Raw genomic sequence first — 22,014 nt, 5'->3', positions numbered from 1 at the left:
GATTCCATGCATTTCTCAGCAACCCACCCAGATATTTCTCAAATTGTGAACAACAAATCTCACTGAAACCTTGTCTTTCCCACAAGTGTTTCCAAATCCACATCTGAAGATCTGCTTTGCAATTCTCTCCAAGAAGTCGCTCCAACTCGGACGGCTTCAATGGCCTACCTTGCAGGGTTTCAATCTCACCTTCTGAGGTTATTTCCTCATACATTCCCAAGTACGCTCAAACACTAGCTCACGAACATCATTTCAGCTCTTTGGTCATGCCTAGTACCCTATCGTCCAAAGGAGTACTTCTGCCCCACTGGCCCACAGCAGAGAGTCACCAACCTTCGGCTGCCTTCATGGATCTTCCAGGGTACAATTAGACCAACCGTCATCTTATTGAATAGCGAAGCAAGCATGATAGGCCGAGAATCCTGCTTCCGCTCCTAGTTCGTATGTTTGTATGTTAAGTGTGAGCCTGCATGAATGCAAGTTCTTTCTCTTTCTAGTCCGGTGAGATTAGGTCTTCTGCATCATCCAAACAGTCATTGTTAGCCAAAGTGAAACAGTGTATAAAAACAAAAAAACTGCGGATGCTGGAAATCCAAAACAAAAACAGAATTACCTGGAAAAACTCAGCAGGTCTGGCAGCATCGGCGGAGAAGAAAAGAGTTGACGTTTCGAGTCCTCATGACCCTTCGACAGAACTAGTTCTGTCGAAGGGTCATGAGGACTCGAAACGTCAACTCTTTTCTTCTCCGCCGATGCTGCCAGACCTGCTGAGTTTTTCCAGGTAATTCTGTGAAACAGTGTATGTCAACCTCCAAGTCACACACCATTCTAACATGGAAATATCACACCGTTCCTTCGCTGCCTCTGGGTCAGAATCCTGGAAATCCCTTCCTAACAGCACAGTGGGTACACCTACTCCATATGGACTGCAGCTGCTTAAGATGGCTTGACACAAGCACTTTCTCAGGGGCGATTGGGTATGGTAATAAATAATACATTCCTAGCAATGTGCATCTCACATGCACAAACAGTAGAAAAGGTGAAAGTACCATAGGATACCCTCAATAATCAAGACTAACCATGTCTGGTATTGACTGCTGTCTAATCTTGTGATTTCCAATGCAAATATGTGCCCGACAGGCTCATGCAGCCATCCCTGCCATCAGCAGCCACAAGTTCTAATCATATTTTGTCTGGAATTTAATAATACACCCCAATGAGTTTTGCAGCAGTGTACTGAAGCAAAATTAAACATCCAGCCACCTAAGATGATATAATAGAAGATTGACAAAACCTTGGGGTTATAAAATTATGGTCATAAAGGAGAAAGCTGGAGACCTGTACAGAGGTAATTTCAGAGATTGGGGCTTAGGATGCTGAAGTAGCAGCCACCAATATTAGAGCAATTAAGATCACAAAGGCTTAAGAAAGGAGAATCAGAGGAGCTCAGTTATCTCAGATGGTTATGTGGCTGGAGGACATTGCTCATATAGGGAGAATCAAGGTAAAGGAGGCATTTGAAAACAAGTTTGAGATTTTTAAAATCGAGATGTCACCTGAGCAGGAGCCAATGTAGCTCAGTGAGCAGAGGAGTGGTAGGGGAACAGAACTTGATGAAAGACCAGACAGGAGCAAAGTTTTGAATCAGCTCAAGTTTTCAGCCTGTAAAATGTGAAATGTCAGCCAGGTTTGCAGTGGAGTAGTTAAGTCTAGAAGCAGCAAAGGCATGAATGAAGAAACCTGTCTCATGGACGAAGTTGGGACATGTTATGAATTAAGAAATAGGCCATACGAACATACCCAACACAAGCAGGAGGCCATCCAGGCCTTCGAGGCTGCTCCGCCATTCAATAACATCATGGCTCATCTTTAATTCAATGTGGAATGTCGAATTCCACATTCCCACTACGCCCCGATAACCTTTGATTCCCTTGCCTAACTGAATCCATTGATCTCTGCCTTAAAAATATTCAGTGACACCGCCTCTACCGCCTTTAGAGGCATAGAGTTCCAAAGTCACAGTTCCAAAATCACACAACCCTCTGAGACAAAATTATTTCTCATCATCTCTGTACTAAAAGGGCAAGCCCTAATTTTAAAATAATGACCCCTAATTTTGGTCTCACCCACAAGAGGAAACGTCCTTTCCTTGTCAATACCATTCAGAATCTTATGTACTTCAATCAAATCAACCCTCACTCTCCAAACTCCAGTGGAAACTAGTCCAGACTGTCTGACCTTTCATCATAAGACAACCCGCTCGTTCCAGCTATCAATCGAGTAAACCACCTCTGAACGGCCTCCAACACATTTACATCCTTCCTTAAATTAGGCGACGGAAAATGCACAAAACATTCAACCTGTTCTCATCAATGCCCTGTATAACTGAAGTATAACATCCTTATTTTATGTTCAATTCCTTTTCATCATGAAGGATAGCATTCTGTTTCCCTTCTTAATTAATTGCTGTATCTGCATACTAACTTTGGGTGACTTGTGCACTAAAACACCCTGATTCCTCTGCACCTCAAAATTCACATCTTAGTGATAGGCAACATGTGGTCAGAGGTACATCTTGGGGTGACATTTGACATGAAGCTTGCAAACTGTCTGGTATAGTCTAACACAGTTGTCATGGAGAGGTCAAGGGGTTTCAGATGACAGCAGCTAGAGTTCCTAACTCTGGACAGAGGCATTCCCATACATTTGAATACAAGATTTCTTGTCTCCAATGACACCCACACCCACCATCAGCCGTGCAACACTTCCATCCAAAGAGCCCATCATCTTCCCAGGGCAAAATGGAAAACAATAAGGATTCATGACTTGCTTCGAAATAGCCTTTAGCCCCAACTGCAATAAATTTCGAACAAACTTGCTCAAAGAAGATTAAAAAAAAGCTTTTCCAAATCTCTGTGTTTATTTTTCCTCCCACCTAATGCTTGCAGCAGTGTCCAGGAGATTTATCCTCAACGGCTGGAGACTCCCGGGCAATCCGGGAAGATTGGCAACCGCCTCATTGCTGCTGACCAACCATCTCCTCTTGGTTTTGTTCCTCCTTCCCGAATTCAGACAGACCCAACTGATCAGAATCTATTCCTCTTCCCCCCATCCTTTCCCTAATTCCCCCCGAAACACTGCCGAGTCCCTGGGGAAATTTCTCCCTCTTTCCAGCGGTTTCTTCCCCGGACTCGCTCCTTCCAGAAGATTCTACAACTCTCGGCGTCTCGCGGGCCCGCCGCGCTCTCATTGGCCGCCGCTTCAGAACCTTCTCCAACATTCGGCGGTGAGCTCACCAGACCGCGCGCTGATTGGTCTGGGTCGCCGTCAATCAGAGCATGGGTGCCGCCCTTTCGTCCGCTCTCAGACTATATAAAGGACAAGAACTGCAAACCAAAGTTAAAACATCGCCTGAGAGAAGAAATCGGTTGGAAGCTGCATTACTGCAAGTGGAAGATTTGACACCAGCAGCAAAGAGGGAATTTAATTAACTTTTATCAAGACAGAAGATGCCTGCAGCTAAGGGAACAGCCATTGGCATTGACCTGGGCACCACATACTCCTGTGTGGGGGTCTTCCAACATGGCAAGGTGGAGATCATCGCCAATGACCAGGGCAACCGCACCACCCCTAGCTATGTGGCTTTCAACGACACCGAGAGACTCATTGGAGATGCAGCCAAGAACCAGGTGGCTCTGAACCCACCCAACACCGTCTTTGATGCCAAGAGGCTCATCGGCAGGAAGTTTGATGACCCAGTGGTCCAGTCTGATATGAAGCACTGGCCCTTCCAGGTGGTGAATGATGCAGGAAAGCCCAAGGTAAAAGTCGAGTACAAGGGTGAGGATAAAACATTCTACCCTGAGGAAATCTCTTCCATGGTACTGACCAAGATGAAGGAGACGGCTGAAGCTTACCTGGGACACACCGTCACCAAAGCTGTTATCACGGTGCCGGCTTACTTCAATGATTCCCAGCGGCAGGCAACCAAAGATGCCGGTGTGATCGCTGGTCTCAATGTCCTCCGTGTCATCAATGAGCCAACAGCAGCTGCCATTGCCTACGGCCTAGACAAGAAGGGCAGAGGAGATCATAATGTTCTCATCTTTGACTTGGGAGGCGGAACATTTGACGTGTCTGTTCTCTCCATTGATGACGGTATCTTTGAAGTGAAATCGACATCGGGTGACACCCACTTGGGAGGAGAGGACTTTGATAATCGCATGGTCAATCACTTCATTGAGGAGTTCAAGCGTAAATACAAGAAGGACATCATTCAAAACAAGAGGGCAGTCAGGAGACTGAGGACAGCCTGTGAGAGAGCAAAGAGAACCCTATCTTCCAGCACCCAAGCCAGTATTGAGATTGACTCTCTGTTTGAAGGCATAGACTTTTACACCTCCATCACCAGGGCTCGGTTTGAGGAGCTAAATTCTGACCTGTTCAGAGGCACTCTGGAACCAGTGGAGAAAGCTCTGAGAGACGCCAAGCTGGACAAATCGCAGATCCATGATGTTGTCTTGGTCGGGGGCTCCACCCGCATCCCCAAGATCCAAAAACTGCTGCAAGAGTTCTTCAATGGCAAGGAGCTGAACAAGAGCATCAATCCTGATGAAGCTGTGGCCTATGGAGCGGCTGTTCAAGCGGCTATTCTAATGGGGGATAAGTCGGAGAATGTTCAGGATTTACTTCTCCTGGATGTCGCTGCCCTGTCTCTGGGTCTGGAGACAGCAGGAGGGGTGATGACTGCACTCATCAAGCGTAACACCACCATTCCCACCAAGCAGACTCAGATCTTCAGCACCTACACTGATAACCAGCCTGGTGTCCTTATTCAGGTGTATGAAGGAGAGAGAGCCATGACCAAGGACAACAATCTGCTGGGCAAATTTGAGTTGAGTGGCATCGCTCCTGGCCCTCGTGGGGTGCCACAGATCGAGGTCACCTTCGATATTGATGCCAACGGCATCCTCAATGTTTCTGCTGTTGACAAGAGCACAGGCAAAACAAACAAGATCACCATCAGCAATGACAAGGGAAGGCTGAGTAAGGAGGAAATTGAGAGGATGGTACAGGATGCAGAAAAGTACAAAACTGAGGATGAAGTCCAGCGGCAGAGGATCACAGCCAAGAACTCCCTGGAGTCCTACACCTTCAACATGAAGAGCGCAGTGGAGGATGAGAACGTGAGAAATAAGATCAGTGAGGCAGATAAGAACAAAATCATTGACCAGTGTAACCAGGCAATATTGTGGTTAGAGAACAATCAGATGGCAGAGAAGGAGGAGTTTGAGTACCAACTGAGTGAGCTGGAAAAACTCTGTAAACCCATCATTGCCAACCTGTACCAAGGAGGAGCAGCTGCAGCTGGAGGATCTTGCAGATCCCAGGCTGGAAATGCCACATCCACAGGACCGACTGTGGAGGAAGTGGATTAAAACACTGGAAAGAAGAAGGATGCACATTGGGAATCTAACACAGATCGTTGGACTCTTCCTCATTGAACACGAACATTTATTTTGTATTTCTGACTGACAGTGGAGGACTTTACTGGACTAGATGTTGCCAGGTCTACACTGACTGTAACAGAAGGTGTGATGACGGTGCTGCTCTGTAAACTCTCTTCAGCCTGTGGCTTAACTGATTGTTTTGATAAATTAATTTGTTGAATCCTATTGAAGAGGATCAGTGTAGTTGGCATCTAGTTATACTTGTTTTCTATGGAACTGTCCTTAATGTACAGGTTGAACTTTATTTGTACTTGTTCACAGCTGGACTGAATTTTTGTAATCAAATAAATGTCTTACTTACTGAATTGTTGTTTATTTGTGGTGGTTTTGGACATGAACACACTTTTGAATTTGTGCTTTGAAATATTCATTTTTCTGTATTTTTCCATTGTCGGCTTATTTCCCATACAATTTTGACACTATTTCCATGGGTTATTTAAATTCCGATTCAATCACCAAGAAGATTTGCATATCATATAGCTGCTTTTTGCAAGTTAAACATTTTGAAATGCTTTACTTCCAATGAAATACTATTTCTGAAGTGCAGTCAATTAATTAAAAATAAAATGAACAGAACTTTAAAAAAACTCTGGCTACAAAACAAATTTTTATTTCACTCATTCGTGGGATGAGGGCATCATGGCTCGGCCAGACTTCATTAACCATCCCTAATTACCCTTGAGGAATTGCCTCCTTGAACCACTGCAGTACATATCTCAATATAATGTCAATTAAATGATTACATTCTCTCCAGTCCATGCATTTACACAGTGCCATTGGTTTTGCCTGTATCTTAACATGACTGTGAAGTGCCTTGGGTTGCTTAACTATTTTACAGGTGCTTTATGAATAGAAGTTGTTACCCTGGCCAGAAATATAATACACAGGCAGACACGCCATTGACTCTTTCTATGCTGTCTGCTGCTCAGAGATAAACCAAATCAAACCGGCCGAACAAATCAAAAACTCAAAGTTAAATAAAAACAAAAATACCTGGAAAACTCAGCAGGTCTGGCAGCATCTGCGGATAGGAGCACAGTTAATGTTTCGAGTCCGAATGACCCTTCAACAGAACTAAGTAAAAATAGAAGAGAGGTGAAATATAATCTGGTTTCTGGGGGGTGGGACAAGAAGAGCTGGATAGAGGGCCAGTGATAGGTGGAGATAACCAAAAGATGTCACAGACAAAAGGACAAAGAGGTGTTGAAGGAGGATTTCCAGTATCCGCAGTTTTTTGCTTTTATCTCAAAGGTAAATTTTTTCAAGCTCTCCAATCAATTATTAGGTATGGTGTTGCTCAACAGCCACAAGCATTACCTGTCTTTTGAAGATGTTCTGCCCCCTACTAAAACATTCCCTCTTCTGTTTCTGCTAAAAGATAGACTGGACTGTGACTCAGATGACACCAGTGCAGAAAGTTCAAGAGCAAAGAAGCAGCAGTTTTCATGCCACGACAGTAGGTGGCAATGTTGCACACTTCAACTGTTAGCCACGTGCACTCAACACCAGGTACATAGGAAATAGGAGTAGGAATGGGCCATTCACCCACGTGAACCTTCCACCTCTGTCAACTCGATCATAACTGATCTTCTACCTCAACATCACTTTCCCACATTCTCCCCACATCCCTTCATGTCTTTCAAATCTAGAACTCTATCAATCTCTGTCTTGGACATATTCAACAGCCTCCACAGCTAATAAGAGACAATAAGACAAACCAAATGCCCAATATATACAGTGACATCAACAACATAACAAGACACCAAGAGACTTCTGGAGCTAGAAGCTATCACAGGATTCCCTCCCAACACCTCTCCACTTAATTTAAGACCCTGCTCAATCCTTACGTACAACAGGATATCTATTCATACAGCCAGGACCGTGTTCAATCTGAACTCTAAACCTAAGTGAGAATCTCAAGAAGATCTGGAGTTCAAACTCCACTCCAGACTTTTGAACCCATAATGTCAGCTAACACACCCAATGCAGCACTGAGGCAGTGCAGCTGTGGCAGATGTGCCGGCTTTCCGTTGCGATGGCTCCAAATTCAACTGTTTTAATCCTTGGCCAGACCCTGGGTTGTGGGAGCAGATCAGGTTGGAGACCAATAGCGTTTTATTTAAAGTAGATAAAGTTCAAGATTCTAGACGCTTACTAAGTGAATAAAGCCACACGTTCAACGGGTATGGAACAAACAAATAAACTTTACAAGTTCAGAAAGATAAAACGATTTAAAATATCCATTTCGTAGTCTAACAGGTCAGGGTATCAGGTACAGGTGAATTAACAGGCGAATTATGGTCAGGCACACCACATTATTCAATAAATGACAGAGGCAGCCAAAACTGATTCCATGCATTTCTCAGCAACCCACCCAGATATTTCTCAAATTGTGAACAACAAATCTCACTGAAACCTTGTCTTTCCCACAAGTGTTTCCAAATCCACATCTGAAGATCTGCTTTGCAATTCTCTCCAAGAAGTCGCTCCAACTCGGACGGCTTCAATGGCCTACCTTGCAGGGTTTCAATCTCACCTTCTGAGGTTATTTCCTCATACATTCCCAAGTACGCTCAAACACTAGCTCACGAACATAATTTCAGCTCTTTGGTCATGCCTAGTACCCTATCGTCCAAAGGAGTACTTCTGCCCCACTGGCCCACAGCAGAGAGTCACCAACCTTCGGCTGCCTTCATGGATCTTCCAGGGTACAATTAGACCAACCGTCATCTTATTGAATAGCGAAGCAAGCATGATAGGCCGAGAATCCTGCTTCCGCTCCTAGTTCGTATGTTTGTATGTTAAGTGTGAGCCTGCATGAATGCAAGTTCTTTCTCTTTCTAGTCCGGTGAGATTAGGTCTTCTGCATCATCCAAACAGTCATTGTTAGCCAAAGTGAAACAGTGTATAAAAACAAAAAAACTGCGGATGCTGGAAATCCAAAACAAAAACAGAATTACCTGGAAAAACTCAGCAGGTCTGGCAGCATCGGCGGAGAAGAAAAGAGTTGACGTTTCGAGTCCTCATGACCCTTCGACAGAACTAGTTCTGTCGAAGGGTCATGAGGACTCGAAACGTCAACTCTTTTCTTCTCCGCCGATGCTGCCAGACCTGCTGAGTTTTTCCAGGTAATTCTGTGAAACAGTGTATGTCAACCTCCAAGTCACACACCATTCTAACATGGAAATATCACACCGTTCCTTCCCTGCCTCTGGGTCAGAATCCTGGAAATCCCTTCCTAACAGCACAGTGGGTACACCTACTCCATATGGACTGCAGCTGCTTAAGATGGCTTGACACAAGCACTTTCTCAGGGGCGATTGGGTATGGTAATAAATAATACATTCCTAGCAATGTGCATCTCACATGCACAAACAGTAGAAAAGGTGAAAGTACCATAGGATACCCTCAATAATCAAGACTAACCATGTCTGGTATTGACTGCTGTCTAATCTTGTGATTTCCAATGCAAATATGTGCCCGACAGGCTCATGCAGCCATCCCTGCCATCAGCAGCCACAAGTTCTAATCATATTTTGTCTGGAATTTAATAATACACCCCAATGAGTTTTGCAGCAGTGTACTGAAGCAAAATTAAACATCCAGCCACCTAAGATGATATAATAGAAGATTGACAAAACCTTGGGGTTATAAAATTATGGTCATAAAGGAGAAAGCTGGAGACCTGTACAGAGGTAATTTCAGAGATTGGGGCTTAGGATGCTGAAGTAGCAGCCACCAATATTAGAGCAATTAAGATCACAAAGGCTTAAGAAAGGAGAATCAGAGGAGCTCAGTTATCTCAGATGGTTATGTGGCTGGAGGACATTGCTCATATAGGGAGAATCAAGGTAAAGGAGGCATTTGAAAACAAGTTTGAGATTTTTAAAATCGAGATGTCACCTGAGCAGGAGCCAATGTAGCTCAGTGAGCAGAGGAGTGGTAGGGGAACAGAACTTGATGAAAGACCAGACAGGAGCAAAGTTTTGAATCAGCTCAAGTTTTCAGCCTGTAAAATGTGAAATGTCAGCCAGGTTTGCAGTGGAGTAGTTAAGTCTAGAAGCAGCAAAGGCATGAATGAAGAAACCTGTCTCATGGACGAAGTTGGGACATGTTATGAATTAAGAAATAGGCCATACGAACATACCCAACACAAGCAGGAGGCCATCCAGGCCTTCGAGGCTGCTCCGCCATTCAATAACATCATGGCTCATCTTTAATTCAATGTGGAATGTCGAATTCCACATTCCCACTACGCCCCGATAACCTTTGATTCCCTTGCCTAACTGAATCCATTGATCTCTGCCTTAAAAATATTCAGTGACACCGCCTTTAGAGGCATAGAGTTCCAAAGTCACAGTTCCAAAATCACACAACCCTCTGAGACAAAATTATTTCTCATCATCTCTGTACTAAAAGGGCAAGCCCTAATTTTAAAATAATGACCCCTAATTTTGGTCTCACCCACAAGAGGAAACGTCCTTTCCTTGTCAATACCATTCAGAATCTTATGTACTTCAATCAAATCAACCCTCACTCTCCAAACTCCAGTGGAAACTAGTCCAGACTATCTGACCTTTCATCATAAGACAACCCGCTCGTTCCAGCTATCAATCGAGTAAACCACCTCTGAACGGCCTCCAACACATTTACATCCTTCCTTAAATTAGGCGACGGAAAATGCACAAAACATTCAACCTGTTCTCATCAATGCCCTGTATAACTGAAGTATAACATCCTTATTTTATGTTCAATTCCTTTTCATCATGAAGGATAGCATTCTGTTTCCCTTCTTAATTAATTGCTGTATCTGCATACTAACTTTGGGTGACTTGTGCACTAAAACACCCTGATTCCTCTGCACCTCAAAATTCACATCTTAGTGATAGGCAACATGTGGTCAGAGGTACATCTTGGGGTGACATTTGACATGAAGCTTGCAAACTGTCTGGTATAGTCTAACACAGTTGTCATGGAGAGGTCAAGGGGTTTCAGATGACAGCAGCTAGAGTTCCTAACTCTGGACAGAGGCATTCCCATACATTTGAATACAAGATTTCTTGTCTCCAATGACACCCACACCCACCATCAGCCGTGCAACACTTCCATCCAAAGAGCCCATCATCTTCCCAGGGCAAAATGGAAAACAATAAGGATTCATGATTCATGACTTGCTTCGAAATAGCCTTTAGCCCCAACTGCAATAAATTTCGAACAAACTTGCTCAAAGAAGATTAAAAAAAAGCTTTTCCAAATCTCTGTGTTTATTTTTCCTCCCACCTAATGCTTGCAGCAGTGTCCAGGCGTTTTATCCTCAACGGCTGGAGACTCCCGGGCAATCCGGGAAGATTGGCAACCGCCTCATTGCTGCTGACCAACCATCTCCTCTTGGTTTTGTTCCTCCTTCCCGAATTCAGACAGACCCAACTGATCAGAATCTATTCCTCTTCCCCCCATCCTTTCCCTAATTCCCCCCGAAACACTGCCGAGTCCCTGGGGAAATTTCTCCCTCTTTCCAGCGGTTTCTTCCCCGGACTCGCTCCTTCCAGAAGATTCTCCAACTCTCGGCGTCTCGCGGGCCCGCCGCGCTCTCATTGGCCGCCGCTTCAGAACCTTCTCCAACATTCGGCGGTGAGCTCACCAGACCGCGCGCTGATTGGTCTGGGTCGCCGTCAATCAGAGCATGGGTGCCGCCCTTTCGTCCGCTCTCAGACTATATAAAGGACAAGAACTGCAAACCAAAGTTAAAACATCGCCTGAGAGAAGAAATCGGTTGGAAGCTGCATTACTGCAAGTGGAAGATTTGACACCAGCAGCAAAGAGGGAATTTAATTAACTTTTATCAAGACAGAAGATGCCTGCAGCTAAGGGAACAGCCATTGGCATTGACCTGGGCACCACATACTCCTGTGTGGGGGTCTTCCAACATGGCAAGGTGGAGATCATCGCCAATGACCAGGGCAACCGCACCACCCCTAGCTATGTGGCTTTCAACGACACCGAGAGACTCATTGGAGATGCAGCCAAGAACCAGGTGGCTCTGAACCCACCCAACACCGTCTTTGATGCCAAGAGGCTCATCGGCAGGAAGTTTGATGACCCAGTGGTCCAGTCTGATATGAAGCACTGGCCCTTCCAGGTGGTGAATGATGCAGGAAAGCCCAAGGTAAAAGTCGAGTACAAGGGTGAGGATAAAACATTCTACCCTGAGGAAATCTCTTCCATGGTACTGACCAAGATGAAGGAGATGGCTGAAGCTTACCTGGGACACACCGTCACCAAAGCTGTTATCACGGTGCCGGCTTACTTCAATGATTCCCAGCGGCAGGCAACCAAAGATGCCGGTGTGATCGCTGGTCTCAATGTCCTCCGTGTCATCAATGAGCCAACAGCAGCTGCCATTGCCTACGGCCTAGACAAGAAGGGCAGAGGAGATCATAATGTTCTCATCTTTGACTTGGGAGGCGGAACATTTGACGTGTCTGTTCTCTCCATTGATGACGGTATCTTTGAAGTGAAATCGACATCGGGTGACACCCACTTGGGAGGAGAGGACTTTGATAATCGCATGGTCAATCACTTCATTGAGGAGTTCAAGCGTAAATACAAGAAGGACATCATTCAAAACAAGAGGGCAGTCAGGAGACTGAGGACAGCCTGTGAGAGAGCAAAGAGAACCCTATCTTCCAGCACCCAAGCCAGTATTGAGATTGACTCTCTGTTTGAAGGCATAGACTTTTACACCTCCATCACCAGGGCTCGGTTTGAGGAGCTAAATTCTGACCTGTTCAGAGGCACTCTGGAACCAGTGGAGAAAGCTCTGAGAGACGCCAAGCTGGACAAATCGCAGATCCATGATGTTGTCTTGGTCGGGGGCTCCACCCGCATCCCCAAGATCCAAAAACTGCTGCAAGAGTTCTTCAATGGCAAGGAGCTGAACAAGAGCATCAATCCTGATGAAGCTGTGGCCTATGGAGCGGCTGTTCAAGCGGCTATTCTAATGGGGGATAAGTCGGAGAATGTTCAGGATTTACTTCTCCTGGATGTCGCTGCCCTGTCTCTGGGTCTGGAGACAGCAGGAGGGGTGATGACTGCACTCATCAAGCGTAACACCACCATTCCCACCAAGCAGACTCAGATCTTCAGCACCTACACTGATAACCAGCCTGGTGTCCTTATTCAGGTGTATGAAGGAGAGAGAGCCATGACCAAGGACAACAATCTGCTGGGCAAATTTGAGTTGAGTGGCATCGCTCCTGGCCCTCGTGGGGTGCCACAGATCGAGGTCACCTTCGATATTGATGCCAACGGCATCCTCAATGTTTCTGCTGTTGACAAGAGCACAGGCAAAACAAACAAGATCACCATCAGCAATGACAAGGGAAGGCTGAGTAAGGAGGAAATTGAGAGGATGGTACAGGATGCAGAAAAGTACAAAACTGAGGATGAAGTCCAGCGGCAGAGGATCACAGCCAAGAACTCCCTGGAGTCCTACACCTTCAACATGAAGAGCGCAGTGGAGGATGAGAACGTGAGAAATAAGATCAGTGAGGCAGATAAGAACAAAATCATTGACCAGTGTAACCAGGCAATATTGTGGTTAGAGAACAATCAGATGGCAGAGAAGGAGGAGTTTGAGTACCAACTGAGTGAGCTGGAAAAACTCTGTAAACCCATCATTGCCAACCTGTACCAAGGAGGAGCAGCTGCAGCTGGAGGATCTTGCAGATCCCAGGCTGGAAATGCCACATCCACAGGACCGACTGTGGAGGAAGTGGATTAAAACACTGGAAAGAAGAAGGATGCACATTGGGAATCTAACACAGATCGTTGGACTCTTCCTCATTGAACACGAACATTTATTTTGTATTTCTGACTGACAGTGGAGGACTTTACTGGACTAGATGTTGCCAGGTCTACACTGACTGTAACAGAAGGTGTGATGACGGTGCTGCTCTGTAAACTCTCTTCAGCCTGTGGCTTAACTGATTGTTTTGATAAATTAATTTGTTGAATCCTATTGAAGAGGATCAGTGTAGTTGGCATCTAGTTATACTTGTTTTCTATGGAACTGTCCTTAATGTACAGGTTGAACTTTATTTGTACTTGTTCACAGCTGGACTGAATTTTTGTAATCAAATAAATGTCTTACTTACTGAATTGTTGTTTATTTGTGGTGGTTTTGGACATGAACACACTTTTGAATTTGTGCTTTGAAATATTCATTTTTCTGTATTTTTCCATTGTCGGCTTATTTCCCATACAATTTTGACACTATTTCCATGGGTTATTTAAATTCCGATTCAATCACCAAGAAGATTTGCATATCATATAGCTGCTTTTTGCAAGTTAAACATTTTGAAATGCTTTACTTCCAATGAAATACTATTTCTGAAGTGCAGTCAATTAATTAAAAATAAAATGAACAGAACTTTAAAAAAACTCTGGCTACAAAACAAATTTTTATTTCACTCATTCGTGGGATGAGGGCATCATGGCTCGGCCAGACTTCATTAACCATCCCTAATTACCCTTGAGGAATTGCCTCCTTGAACCACTGCAGTACATATCTCAATATAATGTCAATTAAATGATTACATTCTCTCCAGTCCATGCATTTACACAGTGCCATTGGTTTTGCCTGTATCTTAACATGACTGTGAAGTGCCTTGGGTTGCTTAACTATTTTACAGGTGCTTTATGAATAGAAGTTGTTACCCTGGCCAGAAATATAATACACAGGCAGACACGCCATTGACTCTTTCTATGCTGTCTGCTGCTCAGAGATAAACCAAATCAAACCGGCCGAACAAATCAAAAACTCAAAGTTAAATAAAAACAAAAATACCTGGAAAACTCAGCAGGTCTGGCAGCATCTGCGGATAGGAGCACAGTTAATGTTTCGAGTCCGAATGACCCTTCAACAGAACTAAGTAAAAATAGAAGAGAGGTGAAATATAATCTGGTTTCTGGGGGGTGGGACAAGAAGAGCTGGATAGAGGGCCAGTGATAGGTGGAGATAACCAAAAGATGTCACAGACAAAAGGACAAAGAGGTGTTGAAGGAGGATTTCCAGTATCCGCAGTTTTTTGCTTTTATCTCAAAGGTAAATTTTTTCAAGCTCTCCAATCAATTATTAGGTATGGTGTTGCTCAACAGCCACAAGCATTACCTGTCTTTTGAAGATGTTCTGCCCCCTACTAAAACATTCCCTCTTCTGTTTCTGCTAAAAGATAGACTGGACTGTGACTCAGATGACACCAGTGCAGAAAGTTCAAGAGCAAAGAAGCAGCAGTTTTCATGCCACGACAGTAGGTGGCAATGTTGCACACTTCAACTGTTAGCCACGTGCACTCAACACCAGGTACATAGGAAATAGGAGTAGGAATGGGCCATTCACCCACGTGAACCTTCCACCTCTGTCAACTCGATCATAACTGATCTTCTACCTCAACATCACTTTCCCACATTCTCCCCACATCCCTTCATGTCTTTCAAATCTAGAACTCTATCAATCTCTGTCTTGGACATATTCAACAGCCTCCACAGCTAATAAGAGACAATAAGACAAACCAAATGCCCAATATATACAGTGACATCAACAACATAACAAGACACCAAGAGACTTCTGGAGCTAGAAGCTATCACAGGATTCCCTCCCAACACCTCTCCACTTAATTTAAGACCCTGCTCAATCCTTACGTACAACAGGATATCTATTCATACAGCCAGGACCGTGTTCAATCTGAACTCTAAACCTAAGTGAGAATCTCAAGAAGATCTGGAGTTCAAACTCCACTCCAGACTTTTGAACCCATAATGTCAGCTAACACACCCAATGCAGCACTGAGGCAGTGCAGCTGTGGCAGATGTGCCGGCTTTCCGTTGCGATGGCTCCAAATTCAACTGTTTTAATCCTTGGCCAGACCCTGGGTTGTGGGAGCAGATCAGGTTGGAGACCAATAGCGTTTTATTTAAAGTAGATAAAGTTCAAGATTCTAGACGCTTACTAAGTGAATAAAGCCACACGTTCAACGGGTATGGAACAAACAAATAAACTTTACAAGTTCAGAAAGATAAAACGATTTAAAATATCCATTTCGTAGTCTAACAGGTCAGGGTATCAGGTACAGGTGAATTAACAGGCGAATTATGGTCAGGCACACCACATTATTCAATAAATGACAGAGGCAGCCAAAACTGATTCCATGCATTTCTCAGCAACCCACCCAGATATTTCTCAAATTGTGAACAACAAATCTCACTGAAACCTTGTCTTTCCCACAAGTGTTTCCAAATCCACATCTGAAGATCTGCTTTGCAATTCTCTCCAAGAAGTCGCTCCAACTCGGACGGCTTCAATGGCCTACCTTGCAGGGTTTCAATCTCACCTTCTGAGGTTATTTCCTCATACATTCCCAAGTACGCTCAAACACTAGCTCACGAACATAATTTCAGCTCTTTGGTCATGCCTAGTACCCTATCGTCCAAAGGAGTACTTCTGCCCCACTGGCCCACAGCAGAGAGTCACCAACCTTCGGCTGCCTTCATGGATCTTCCAGGGTACAATTAGACCAACCGTCATCTTATTGAATAGCGAAGCAAGCATGATAGGCCGAGAATCCTGCTTCCGCTCCTAGTTCGTATGTTTGTATGTTAAGTGTGAGCCTGCATGAATGCAAGTTCTTTCTCTTTCTAGTCCGGTGAGATTAGGTCTTCTGCATCATCCAAACAGTCATTGTTAGCCAAAGTGAAACAGTGTATAAAAACAAAAAAACTGCGGATGCTGGAAATCCAAAACAAAAACAGAATTACCTGGAAAAACTCAGCAGGTCTGGCAGCATCGGCGGAGAAGAAAAGAGTTGACGTTTCGAGTCCTCATGACCCTTCGACAGAACTAGTTCTGTCGAAGGGTCATGAGGACTCGAAACGTCAACTCTTTTCTTCTCCGCCGATGCTGCCAGACCTGCTGAGTTTTTCCAGGTAATTCTGTGAAACAGTGTATGTCAACCTCCAAGTCACACACCATTCTAACATGGAAATATCACACCGTTCCTTCCCTGCCTCTGGGTCAGAATCCTGGAAATCCCTTCCTAACAGCACAGTGGGTACACCTACTCCATATGGACTGCAGCTGCTTAAGATGGCTTGACACAAGCACTTTCTCAGGGGCGATTGGGTATGGTAATAAATAATACATTCCTAGCAATGTGCATCTCACATGCACAAACAGTAGAAAAGGTGAAAGTACCATAGGATACCCTCAATAATCAAGACTAACCATGTCTGGTATTGACTGCTGTCTAATCTTGTGATTTCCAATGCAAATATGTGCCCGACAGGCTCATGCAGCCATCCCTGCCATCAGCAGCCACAAGTTCTAATCATATTTTGTCTGGAATTTAATAATACACCCCAATGAGTTTTGCAGCAGTGTACTGAAGCAAAATTAAACATCCAGCCACCTAAGATGATATAATAGAAGATTGACAAAACCTTGGGGTTATAAAATTATGGTCATAAAGGAGAAAGCTGGAGACCTGTACAGAGGTAATTTCAGAGATTGGGGCTTAGGATGCTGAAGTAGCAGCCACCAATATTAGAGCAATTAAGATCACAAAGGCTTAAGAAAGGAGAATCAGAGGAGCTCAGTTATCTCAGATGGTTATGTGGCTGGAGGACATTGCTCATATAGGGAGAATCAAGGTAAAGGAGGCATTTGAAAACAAGTTTGAGATTTTTAAAATCGAGATGTCACCTGAGCAGGAGCCAATGTAGCTCAGTGAGCAGAGGAGTGGTAGGGGAACAGAACTTGATGAAAGACCAGACAGGAGCAAAGTTTTGAATCAGCTCAAGTTTTCAGCCTGTAAAATGTGAAATGTCAGCCAGGTTTGCAGTGGATTAGTTAAGTCTAGAAGCAGCAAAGGCATGAATGAAGAAACCTGTCTCATGGACGAAGTTGGGACATGTTATGAATTAAGAAATAGGCCATACGAACATACCCAACACAAGCAGGAGGCCATCCAGGCCTTCGAGGCTGCTCTGCCATTCAATAACATCATGGCTCATCTTTAATTCAATGTGGAATGTCGAATTCCACATTCCCACTACGCCCCGATAACCTTTGATTCCCTTGCCTAACTGAATCCATTGATCTCTGCCTTAAAAATATTCAGTGACACCGCCTTTAGAGGCATAGAGTTCCAAAGTCACAGTTCCAAAATCACACAACCCTCTGAGACAAAATTATTTCTCATCATCTCTGTACTAAAAGGGCAAGCCCTAATTTTAAAATAATGACCCCTAATTTTGGTCTCACCCACAAGAGGAAACGTCCTTTCCTTGTCAATACCATTCAGAATCTTATGTACTTCAATCAAATCAACCCTCACTCTCCAAACTCCAGTGGAAACTAGTCCAGACTATCTGACCTTTCATCATAAGACAACCCGCTCGTTCCAGCTATCAATCGAGTAAACCACCTCTGAACGGCCTCCAACACATTTACATCCTTCCTTAAATTAGGCGACGGAAAATGCACAAAACATTCAACCTGTTCTCATCAATGCCCTGTATAACTGAAGTATAACATCCTTATTTTATGTTCAATTCCTTTTCATCATGAAGGATAGCATTCTGTTTCCCTTCTTAATTAATTGCTGTATCTGCATACTAACTTTGGGTGACTTGTGCACTAAAACACCCTGATTCCTCTGCACCTCAAAATTCACATCTTAGTGATAGGCAACATGTGGTCAGAGGTACATCTTGGGGTGACATTTGACATGAAGCTTGCAAACTGTCTGGTATAGTCTAACACAGTTGTCATGGAGAGGTCAAGGGGTTTCAGATGACAGCAGCTAGAGTTCCTAACTCTGGACAGAGGCATTCCCATACATTTGAATACAAGATTTCTTGTCTCCAATGACACCCACACCCACCATCAGCCGTGCAACACTTCCATCCAAAGAGCCCATCATCTTCCCAGGGCAAAATGGAAAACAATAAGGATTCATGATTCATGACTTGCTTCGAAATAGCCTTTAGCCCCAACTGCAATAAATTTCGAACAAACTTGCTCAAAGAAGATTAAAAAAAAGCTTTTCCAAATCTCTGTGTTTATTTTTCCTCCCACCTAATGCTTGCAGCAGTGTCCAGGCGTTTTATCCTCAACGGCTGGAGACTCCCGGGCAATCCGGGAAGATTGGCAACCGCCTCATTGCTGCTGACCAACCATCTCCTCTTGGTTTTGTTCCTCCTTCCCGAATTCAGACAGACCCAACTGATCAGAATCTATTCCTCTTCCCCCCATCCTTTCCCTAATTCCCCCCGAAACACTGCCGAGTCCCTGGGGAAATTTCTCCCTCTTTCCAGCGGTTTCTTCCCCGGACTCGCTCCTTCCAGAAGATTCTACAACTCTCGGCGTCTCGCGGGCCCGCCGCGCTCTCATTGGCCGCCGCTTCAGAACCTTCTCCAACATTCGGCGGTGAGCTCACCAGACCGCGCGCTGATTGGTCTGGGTCGCCGTCAATCAGAGCATGGGTGCCGCCCTTTCGTCCGCTCTCAGACTATATAAAGGACAAGAACTGCAAACCAAAGTTAAAACATCGCCTGAGAGAAGAAATCGGTTGGAAGCTGCATTACTGCAAGTGGAAGATTTGACACCAGCAGCAAAGAGGGAATTTAATTAACTTTTATCAAGACAGAAGATGCCTGCAGCTAAGGGAACAGCCATTGGCATTGACCTGGGCACCACATACTCCTGTGTGGGGGTCTTCCAACATGGCAAGGTGGAGATCATCGCCAATGACCAGGGCAACCGCACCACCCCTAGCTATGTGGCTTTCAACGACACCGAGAGACTCATTGGAGATGCAGCCAAGAACCAGGTGGCTCTGAACCCACCCAACACCGTCTTTGATGCCAAGAGGCTCATCGGCAGGAAGTTTGATGACCCAGTGGTCCAGTCTGATATGAAGCACTGGCCCTTCCAGGTGGTGAATGATGCAGGAAAGCCCAAGGTAAAAGTCGAGTACAAGGGTGAGGATAAAACATTCTACCCTGAGGAAATCTCTTCCATGGTACTGACCAAGATGAAGGAGATGGCTGAAGCTTACCTGGGACACACCGTCACCAAAGCTGTTATCACGGTGCCGGCTTACTTCAATGATTCCCAGCGGCAGGCAACCAAAGATGCCGGTGTGATCGCTGGTCTCAATGTCCTCCGTGTCATCAATGAGCCAACAGCAGCTGCCATTGCCTACGGCCTAGACAAGAAGGGCAGAGGAGATCATAATGTTCTCATCTTTGACTTGGGAGGCGGAACATTTGACGTGTCTGTTCTCTCCATTGATGACGGTATCTTTGAAGTGAAATCGACATCGGGTGACACCCACTTGGGAGGAGAGGACTTTGATAATCGCATGGTCAATCACTTCATTGAGGAGTTCAAGCGTAAATACAAGAAGGACATCATTCAAAACAAGAGGGCAGTCAGGAGACTGAGGACAGCCTGTGAGAGAGCAAAGAGAACCCTATCTTCCAGCACCCAAGCCAGTATTGAGATTGACTCTCTGTTTGAAGGCATAGACTTTTACACCTCCATCACCAGGGCTCGGTTTGAGGAGCTAAATTCTGACCTGTTCAGAGGCACTCTGGAACCAGTGGAGAAAGCTCTGAGAGACGCCAAGCTGGACAAATCGCAGATCCATGATGTTGTCTTGGTCGGGGGCTCCACCCGCATCCCCAAGATCCAAAAACTGCTGCAAGAGTTCTTCAATGGCAAGGAGCTGAACAAGAGCATCAATCCTGATGAAGCTGTGGCCTATGGAGCGGCTGTTCAAGCGGCTATTCTAATGGGGGATAAGTCGGAGAATGTTCAGGATTTACTTCTCCTGGATGTCGCTGCCCTGTCTCTGGGTCTGGAGACAGCAGGAGGGGTGATGACTGCACTCATCAAGCGTAACACCACCATTCCCACCAAGCAGACTCAGATCTTCAGCACCTACACTGATAACCAGCCTGGTGTCCTTATTCAGGTGTATGAAGGAGAGAGAGCCATGACCAAGGACAACAATCTGCTGGGCAAATTTGAGTTGAGTGGCATCGCTCCTGGCCCTCGTGGGGTGCCACAGATCGAGGTCACCTTCGATATTGATGCCAACGGCATCCTCAATGTTTCTGCTGTTGACAAGAGCACAGGCAAAACAAACAAGATCACCATCAGCAATGACAAGGGAAGGCTGAGTAAGGAGGAAATTGAGAGGATGGTACAGGATGCAGAAAAGTACAAAACTGAGGATGAAGTCCAGCGGCAGAGGATCACAGCCAAGAACTCCCTGGAGTCCTACACCTTCAACATGAAGAGCGCAGTGGAGGATGAGAACGTGAGAAATAAGATCAGTGAGGCAGATAAGAACAAAATCATTGACCAGTGTAACCAGGCAATATTGTGGTTAGAGAACAATCAGATGGCAGAGAAGGAGGAGTTTGAGTACCAACTGAGTGAGCTGGAAAAACTCTGTAAACCCATCATTGCCAACCTGTACCAAGGAGGAGCAGCTGCAGCTGGAGGATCTTGCAGATCCCAGGCTGGAAATGCCACATCCACAGGACCGACTGTGGAGGAAGTGGATTAAAACACTGGAAAGAAGAAGGATGCACATTGGGAATCTAACACAGATCGTTGGACTCTTCCTCATTGAACACGAACATTTATTTTGTATTTCTGACTGACAGTGGAGGACTTTACTGGACTAGATGTTGCCAGGTCTACACTGACTGTAACAGAAGGTGTGATGACGGTGCTGCTCTGTAAACTCTCTTCAGCCTGTGGCTTAACTGATTGTTTTGATAAATTAATTTGTTGAATCCTATTGAAGAGGATCAGTGTAGTTGGCATCTAGTTATACTTGTTTTCTATGGAACTGTCCTTAATGTACAGGTTGAACTTTATTTGTACTTGTTCATAGCTGGACTGAATTTTTGTAATCAAATAAATGTCTTACTTACTGAATTGTTGTTTATTTGTGGTGGTTTTGGACATGAACACACTTTTGAATTTGTGCTTTGAAATATTCATTTTTCTGTATTTTTCCATTGTCGGCTTATTTCCCATACAATTTTGACACTATTTCCATGGGTTATTTAAATTCCGATTCAATCACCAAGAAGATTTGCATATCATATAGCTGCTTTTTGCAAGTTAAACATTTTGAAATGCTTTACTTCCAATGAAATACTATTTCTGAAGTGCAGTCAATTAATTAAAAATAAAATGAACAGAACTTTAAAAAAACTCTGGCTACAAAACAAATTTTTATTTCACTCATTCGTGGGATGAGGGCATCATGGCTCGGCCAGACTTCATTAACCATCCCTAATTACCCTTGAGGAATTGCCTCCTTGAACCACTGCAGTACATATCTCAATATAATGTCAATTAAATGATTACATTCTCTCCAGTCCATGCATTTACACAGTGCCATTGGTTTTGCCTGTATCT

At 44.6% G+C, this 22,014-nt stretch overlaps 3 protein-coding genes across 3 annotated transcripts; all 3 read left to right on the top strand.

Annotated features, from left to right (window-relative positions):
• The first annotated feature begins 3,402 nt into the window (after positions 1-3,402).
• Positions 3,403-5,815, top strand: LOC121291630 (heat shock 70 kDa protein 1A-like). The gene has a single exon (XM_041213084.1). The coding sequence runs from the start codon at positions 3,510-3,512 to the stop codon at positions 5,436-5,438; it is 1,929 nt and encodes a 642-aa protein (XP_041069018.1). The 5' UTR covers positions 3,403-3,509; the 3' UTR covers positions 5,439-5,815.
• A 5,442-nt stretch (positions 5,816-11,257) lies between these two features.
• LOC121291649 (heat shock 70 kDa protein 1A-like) lies at positions 11,258-13,670 on the top strand. The gene has a single exon (XM_041213124.1). The coding sequence runs from the start codon at positions 11,365-11,367 to the stop codon at positions 13,291-13,293; it is 1,929 nt and encodes a 642-aa protein (XP_041069058.1). The 5' UTR covers positions 11,258-11,364; the 3' UTR covers positions 13,294-13,670.
• Positions 13,671-19,112: 5,442 nt separating this feature from the next.
• LOC121291650 (heat shock 70 kDa protein 1A-like) lies at positions 19,113-21,525 on the top strand. Its single transcript, XM_041213125.1, has one exon. The coding sequence runs from the start codon at positions 19,220-19,222 to the stop codon at positions 21,146-21,148; it is 1,929 nt and encodes a 642-aa protein (XP_041069059.1). The 5' UTR covers positions 19,113-19,219; the 3' UTR covers positions 21,149-21,525.
• Positions 21,526-22,014: the final 489 nt, after the last annotated feature.

Source organism: Carcharodon carcharias, chromosome 19 (genome assembly GCF_017639515.1).
Source record: "Carcharodon carcharias isolate sCarCar2 chromosome 19, sCarCar2.pri, whole genome shotgun sequence".
Classification (NCBI taxonomy): domain Eukaryota; kingdom Metazoa; phylum Chordata; class Chondrichthyes; order Lamniformes; family Lamnidae; genus Carcharodon; species Carcharodon carcharias.
The sequence above is the reverse complement of the archived record's forward strand: the minus strand, read 5'-3'. Positions and strand labels throughout refer to the sequence as shown.

Excerpts from the sequence above, each read along its gene's own strand:
- LOC121291630 (XM_041213084.1), top strand. The coding sequence starts at position 3,510 with ATGCCTGCAGCTAAGGGAACAGCCATTGGCATTGACCTGGGCACCACA.
- LOC121291649 (XM_041213124.1), top strand. The coding sequence starts at position 11,365 with ATGCCTGCAGCTAAGGGAACAGCCATTGGCATTGACCTGGGCACCACA.
- LOC121291650 (XM_041213125.1), top strand. The coding sequence starts at position 19,220 with ATGCCTGCAGCTAAGGGAACAGCCATTGGCATTGACCTGGGCACCACA.